Source organism: Helobdella robusta (assembly GCF_000326865.2).
Source record: "Helobdella robusta unplaced genomic scaffold HELROscaffold_3, whole genome shotgun sequence".
Classification (NCBI taxonomy): domain Eukaryota; kingdom Metazoa; phylum Annelida; class Clitellata; order Rhynchobdellida; family Glossiphoniidae; genus Helobdella; species Helobdella robusta.
This window is the reverse complement of record NW_008704501.1, coordinates 5788878-5796754: the sequence shown is the minus strand read 5'-3', so window position 1 is coordinate 5796754 and position 7877 is coordinate 5788878. Positions and strand designations below refer to the sequence as shown.

Here is a 7877-nt window from a genome sequence, read left to right as displayed (position 1 = left end):
GTGTAAAATACATGTAAGAGTGTATGTTGTTTGTTTGTGTGTGTGTCCGTGTGTGTGTGTGTGTGCGTGTAGATGTGTGTGTGTGTGTGTGTGTGTGTGTGTGTGTGTGGATGTGTGTATGTGTGGATGTACGCACGCCCGTTGAATTTTTATGAGCACTACAAGGCTATATTAATAAGTGAAGCTTGCGTGCGTGCGGTTGCGTTTGCGTAGGAGGGATTGCATTTGTTAACAAGTGGGCGTTCATACATTTTTCATGTTTATCTGGCAGGTTTACTGAACTGCGTAATAAAAATGAAGAAACCTATAAAACCACTACAATCATCATCGTCGTCGTCGTCATCATCATCTCCGTCATCATTATCATCGTCATGGTCCTCATCATCATCAAAGATAACGATTTTTCGAAAGTTTGATTACGTCATCAAAAGATATTCAATAACAGGAAACGGAAAAGGTTCGTTGCTGGGTGGCGGATACGTGCATTTTGTGTCGCTGCGTCTCACCCTTGTTAACCTTTGCCCTGAGTTCAAATTGCATGCAAATGGAGACGACGACAGTAATGATGATGATGGTAATGATGATGATGATGATGACAACAACGATACTGATAATGATAAGGCTACTTTCAATAATGTAAACAATAGTGGTTGCGAAGATGATAATGATGATGATGAAGAAGAAAAAGATGATGATGATAACTATTATTATGATGATGATGATTGCTGTGAAGTGGGTTTGAGAATTGAACTTGACCACGAATTGATTATCGATCGGATTGTAGATTTTAATAATAATAATAATAACAATAACAACAAAAATAATATTAATAAAAATAACAACAAATATTTTCCAAATAAAATAAATAATTTAAATTGCTCGAAGAGTAAAAATAATAATAATGACAATAATTATAACAATAACTATAATAACTATAATAATAATAATAACAAGAGAAACAATGCGACCAATTACAAGCCCAATATTCACAAAGAAAAAATTTCTTTGACACCAAAACTCCTCTCCATTAGCAATCCTTTCAAAATTAAAAATAATAATAGTAATAATAATAATAACATAATTAATAATAATAACAACATAATTAATAATAATATAAATAATAATAACGAGAGTAATGTATATTATGATGGGGATGATGATGTTGATGACCATAAAAATTTGCCTGACTATCCCGACCTTTGGTCGTTGGCATTGTCCGGAGCAAGATTTGTTGGAAATTACGAAAGTGTAATTTTTAACGACGAGTTTGTTGATTTGTCTTCCTTGAACGGCAACAACAACAACAACATCAACAACATTGATTTCGGCTCTAACATTAATGACATCAACCTTGACAATAACCACTACATCAACAGTTACTACAACAACAATTTTACGATACCTTACGACAAAGATTGTAATATGGCGTTCTGTTTGAATGGCGGGAAAGTTGTCGGCCATTTTGTAGGAAGTGGATGCATGTGCAACTGCCTGGCTACAAACTACCATGGCAATCGCTGTCATCTTGGTTTGTGAGTTTGTCTGCCTGTTTGTTTGTTTGCTTGTTTGTATGTTTGTTTATGTGTTTATTTGTTTGTTTACACGAATGATAACTTTGTAATTTTTAATAGTGATGCGGTTAATGATGACGACGACGACGATGGGGATAATGATGGGAATGTAGTTAGTACATCGTATCGTCATTGTCGAACTTGTTTAGCAACAATCCTTCATCATTTGGTTTTTATTAAGAAAAACGAGAAGTGAATGATAAATTGTATGTATGTGTATATGAACTTGTGTATGTTATGTAGCACAGAGGAAATACCGGTTTCTACAATTCTTTATATGATTTTTAAATTCTTTTTGGCATTTTACATGACTGTTGGTTATCACGTTAATGTAATTGATGTTATTTGATCTCTTGCTCTTTTGATCATCTGCTGGCATGAACTCATCTTTTTTAGCATCACCGTGGGTTAGACTGAATAGTGGACAGCGTGTCACGTGGTTTCGGCTGCAAGAACAATCTCAGCAACACCAGCTACAACGACAACAGCAACGAAAACAACTGTTTCCACACAGGCAACAACAACAACAACACATACAACAACAACAAAAAAGGCAAGCTAGGCAAGCCGAATTCGTTTATTTTCGTTTTCAAACGACAAAGACGACGTTTTGGAAGAAATCAAAATATAAATACAACCAATTCAAACAACAACAACAACAACAGCAACAACAACATCAACAACAACAACAACAACTGTTGTTGCAACACGTGTTGACTCTACATAACGAGGACTTTGGCAGTTTTGTACAGTTCTGTATTTACAACTCAACGACCCTCCAAGTCGCCGTTAACATAGAGGATCATTTCGAAGTAATGACATTTAAATTTTAATAATCTGGAGAAATAAAATTTCTAACTTTGTATTTAATTTATGCCATGTACCTGAATGTATGTGTGTATGTATGTATGTGTGTGTGTGTGTGTGTGTGTGTGTGTGTGTGTGTGTGTGTGTGTATGTGTATGTATGTATGTATGTATGTATGTATGTATGTATGTATGTATGTATGTGTGTATGTATGTATGTATGTATGTATGTATGTATGTATTATTATTATTATTATTATTATTATTATTATTATTATTATTAAAGATCATTTATATAGCGCTAATTAAAAAAAGAAAAGAAAAATCTCAAAAGCGCTCACATCAGTAAAACATTATACGAGTGGATAAACAAAACAAAAACGTACCGAAAATTTTAAACTAAAGAAAATAAATGAGTTTTTAAATCCTTTTTGAAATTGTCAAGAGAAACTCCTGGTATTCTCAGTGGATCTGGCAGAGCGTTCCAAATCATCGGTCCGGCAACAGCAATATCACGCAATCCCGTCTGCAAACGATGAGCTGGTTCCATCAAAAGGTTCCTATCATCTGATCTTAAACTGGTGTTCGTGGAGGATGTTTTCTTGACAAACCGATCGGACATATAATCTGGAGCCAAGCCATTTAATGATTTAAATGTTATTAATGCTATTTTATAGACTATCCTTTTATTGATTGATAACCAGTGAAGTTGATTCAATATCGGCATAACATGATCAAACTTTAGGTTGCCTGTCACCAGTTTAGCCGCACGATTCTGAACTGATTGCAGAATAGCTATTGATGTCTGGGGTAATTTGTAAAACAAGCTATTACAATAATCAAGGCGGGACGTTATAAGAGCATGTACCAATGTTTCTATATCAGTCCTGTCTAAATATCGTCTGACTCTGTACAAGCCTCTAAGATGAGCCAGACTAGAAACTGATATGTTTTTGATATGCTCTTTCATTGTAAGATGAGAATCAAACAAAACTCCCAAATTTGATGCGGTTTTGCTAAAAAATATTTCAAATTTTTTTACTTTTACAGAGTGAACATCTAGTTTTGATAGCTGCTGCCAAGTGCCAACCGGGAGCAACTGGGTTTTGCACTGATTCAATCTAAGAGAATTGCTTGACATCCAGCGTTCTACGTCCATCGAACATGTAACAAATCTATCTATTTCACGCTGAAACACTTGGGGCCGGCATGTTACAATCACCTGAACATCATCAGCAAACGCATGATAGTTCAATCTTTGTGAATTTATTATCTTGGCTAAGTCCGAAGTGTATAGCAAAAACAGAATGGGTCCTAACACCGAACCTTGAGGGACCCCAGAAGATACCACGCTTATTTCTGATGAAACATCCTTAAACTGAACTTGCTGAGTACGGTCTAGTAAGTAAGACTGGAACCATGCAGATGCCGGATCACAAAATTATAATATAACTTCTTCAACAATATACTGTGATTGACGCAATCAAATGCCGCTGTCATATCCAGGAATGACAACAGTGAAATATTCTGGGCATCCATTTCTGAAATCAGTTTGGAAAAAACATGTAACAGCGCCGTCTCTGTCGAATGAAATCGCCTGTAGCCTGACTGGTGAATTGGCATAAGGCCGTTTTTTGTTAAATGAGTCAACAGACTTTCAGCAACAACACGCTCAATTATCTTTGAAATAAATGAAAGATTCGATATTGGCCTATAGTTTGAAATATCATTACCATCCAAATTATTTTTTTTCAAAATTGGTTTAATCACCGCATGCTTCAGACCACAAGGAAACTGTCCTGATTCCAGACATAAATTAACAAAACTGGTTAGGTAACTGATAAACAAGTCAATATGTTTTTTTAAAATGTGTGTCGGAATTATATCAAGAACACTTGTTTTTGATGGTGAACCATTTATAATCCTTTTGAGATCAGTCTGAGTAATTTTTGGCAACGATGAAAGGCAGTTGATATTTGAACTATTGTCATCGAGTGATGTATCATAATCAACATCTGTGGTACGAATAATTTTATTTGTTTTATCAACAAAAAAACGCATGAATTCAGAAGGAGTCAGGTTTAGATCAACATCAGAATTGATATTATTCTTGTCTCCGCATAGGATTCTGTTAGCTGCCTGCCAAAAATCTTTAGAATTGTTGATGTTCTTAAATTGATTTTTTTCATTTCATTTTTTTCAAAAAAGCGCATTTTTTTGCCTCAATGAATTCACCCAGTTATTACGACTTGTAGCTGATGAACATTTTCTATAATGTCTTTCAAGTTTCCTGCACACTCTTTTTGCACGCAAACAATCCGCATCAAACCATGGTGCAGCATGATTACATTTGATATGAATCTCCCGGAGTGGAACTAATTTGTCAACTATACTTTTTAGTTCATTCTCAAACAACATCAGTTCAGCTTCAACATCACTCCCCTGACATGTACCCGCAATAGCCGATTTTAAGATGCTTTCTTTGAACTGATCTTCATCTAGATCTTTCCATGATCGAGCCAATTTCTTGACAAAATTACCGCATGGTCGAGGAATCGTTATTTTTGCTACTATGCAACCATGGTCGGAGTATACTTCACTGGGATGAATCGATATCTCAGCCACAAAAAAACTACGGGAGCTGACAATAAGGTCCAGTGTACCACCATGAGAATGAGTTTTGCCTTTCACATGGTTGACCAGATCAAACATATCAAATATTTCTAACAAACGTATTGTATGAGGGTCATCCATTCTCTCCACATGAACATTAAAGTCACCCATCAAGATAATATTCGAGTTCATCATTATAATGTGTTCTAATACTGATATAAGTTCGTTAAAAAAAACGTAGATATTTGTGCTGAACCAGGTCTGTATATGGATAGCAATATGAAATTATATCGTTCTATTTTTAACTTTATTGCAATGGCCTCAAAAGTAGTGAACACCGGCAGAGTTATTTTATTACAACCAAAAGTGGATCGGAAATAAATAACCAATCCCCCGTGTGCAGGATCATGCGGTCTTACAAAATCGACAAAGGAGGAACCAGGTGGCTTGGCCAACCCAACTGCAACATCACCAGCCAACCCATGCCATGTCTCCACTAACACCAAAACATCCATACCACTGTAAATCAATTCATAAATACTATCAACTTTCCCAACCAATGACCTAATATTTAATAAACCAAAAATCACAAAATCATTTGAGATGCCATAATTATCTTTATGCTTTAAGTTACAATCATTAAAAACCAATGTACTTATATTCGATCTAGCGCCCAATTTACCACCTATTATTGCTATATCTTTCCTGCTGGTATTTTCACAACCCGCCACTTTCCCACATCTCCTCGAACTTTGAACAAAAAATCCCCTTTACTATCAACAGTCTTTTTCTGAGCCTCCTCAAGGAATTTTTTTAATTCATTTCTTTGTTCTCTGGTAAGATCATGACTTAACCTTACCTGAGCGAGATTCATCACCAATTGTTTTCATTTTACCTATATTTTTAAAAAGTAATCCTTGAGTCTTAAATCATCAAATTTTAGCAATATTGGTCTAATGACATGTTCACTTCTTTTACCAATTCTTATTAATTTGATGACATTCTTGTCAGTTATAACACCGTCAGAAAGGTGGTTAAGGATCTTCAAAACGTGTTTTTTGTCAGCATCACTTTCTTTCAAGCGGAAGATCATCATATTATTCTCGCGTTCCTTTTGTTCAGCCGATTCGTTTAATGTTTTTTGCAAACATTTAACCTCTGTATTTATCACATCAACATTTTTCTTTACCTCGATATTTATTACATCGATGTTTTTTTTTACTTCACGACTGACGACCTCAGACCAGGAAGATTTTAATTCAGTTTTGAAATTTTTGAAATTCGCGTAATTCTACTCTTGATTTTTCTAACGTACGCAATTCATTATTATCTTCAGCAACAAGTTTCACTTTGATATCATTAATTTCGGACTTCATGCTTTCATTCATTTTATGTAATTTACTTATCTCTTTAAGCAAAACTTTATTATTTTCATCAAAATTCTTTACCAGTTGCTCTACGGATGGCAAGGAATCAATGCAATATCACATTTAAAGATTAAGTTGCGACATTTCTTTATGAAGTCATAATCTTCACTTGTCATCGACAAACATTTGTAACGAAATGATTCTCCACATTGAGCACATCGCAAACCTGAACAAAGTTCGTGATAAATCAATTCACACAGTTTACATTGCTGACAGTCTTTATTAGTAGTGTTTTTACATTTACATTTGTCTCGGGTACCCATAATGTACGTACACAAAAACAACAACACAGGTAAACCTATTAATTGAACTAGTTTTCAAAACAATGCAGATAAACTTATCCTCGTCAACGAATTACAGACAAGCAAACCAGGTCAAAATTTAAGTAAAATTTTCCAATTATAATTTAGTTTTTAATTCACTAAATTAACCGAATTTAAAACCAATTCAAAAAAACTTATAGAAAAATAACGAACTTCAACAATTTTAAAGCAACTTAAAATTACTTTGAAACAAAAATAACGCCAGAAAACCGCAAATTAACTCAAGTTTGTTATGAAATACAAGAACTACCACTCGCACCATGACACACACACTGTTAATGGCATGTACCTAATGTATGTGTGTATGTATGTATGTGTGTGTGTGTGTGTGTGTGTGTGTGTGTGTGTATGTGTGTATGTGCATGTATGTATGTATGTATGTATGTATGTATGTATGTATGTATGTATGTATGTATGTATGTATGTGTGTATGTATGTATGGATGTATGTATGTATGTATGTATGTATGTATGTATGTATGTATGTATGTATGTATGTATGTATGTATGTATGTATGTATGTATGTATATATTTGTATATTATGTATAATAAGCAATGGACCTTTGCATATATAAGTATTCATTCAACGTTAGATGGCTGGCTGGCTAGATGGTTTGTTCCATTTGGTGGTTTTATGTTGTTTTTGTAGGTGTTGTTGTGTGTAGCTACATTGTTGATGTTGTCATTTTTTGTGTTTTTGTTGTTGTTGTTGATGTTGTTGACGTAGTTGTTTTTGTTGACATTTTTGTTGTTGTTGTTGTTGATTTTTCTGGAGAGAAAATTTTTTTATTATCTCTAAAAATGTTTCATTATTGCTAAGAAAGCATGTGCCAATCTTGCTAGAAATAATTTGTCTTAATTACAAATAACATCAGAAATATTGTCATAAATTGTCTTAATAATCCTAATTTTGCTTAAAATGATGATAATAATAATTATTATTATCATTATTGTTATTTAAAAAAATTTCCGTATTTAATTTTGGATATTTAAAAAATTGGTCATCTAAAGTTACATAACATTATATCGAGCTGATTTATAAAAATTTGGTGTTTCGAATTGTCGAAAAAACTTTTGATGTTTCCGTAATGAGAGGATTTTCTGCCTGGGGATGCTGTTCGTTCGTTCGTTCTTTCG

The 7877-nt window shown here is 34.0% G+C and overlaps 2 protein-coding genes across 2 annotated transcripts; one reads left to right on the top strand and one right to left on the bottom strand.

Moving 5' to 3' along the window:
- Positions 1 to 371: 371 nt before the first annotated feature.
- HELRODRAFT_161585 (hypothetical protein) lies at positions 372 to 1536 on the top strand (the record flags this gene model as incomplete). The annotated part of the gene is made up of 2 exons (XM_009021490.1): positions 372 to 410; positions 955 to 1536. The coding sequence occupies 2 exons, from the start codon at positions 372 to 374 to the stop codon at positions 1534 to 1536; spliced, it is 621 nt and encodes a 206-aa protein (XP_009019738.1).
- Positions 1537 to 2338: 802 nt separating this feature from the next.
- On the bottom strand, positions 2339 to 6086 carry HELRODRAFT_161584 (hypothetical protein; the record flags this gene model as incomplete). The annotated part of the gene is made up of 4 exons (XM_009021489.1): positions 2339 to 2408; positions 4794 to 5251; positions 5715 to 5849; positions 5952 to 6086. The coding sequence occupies 4 exons, from the start codon at positions 6084 to 6086 to the stop codon at positions 2339 to 2341; spliced, it is 798 nt and encodes a 265-aa protein (XP_009019737.1).
- Between the last annotated feature and the right edge of the window lie 1791 nt (positions 6087 to 7877).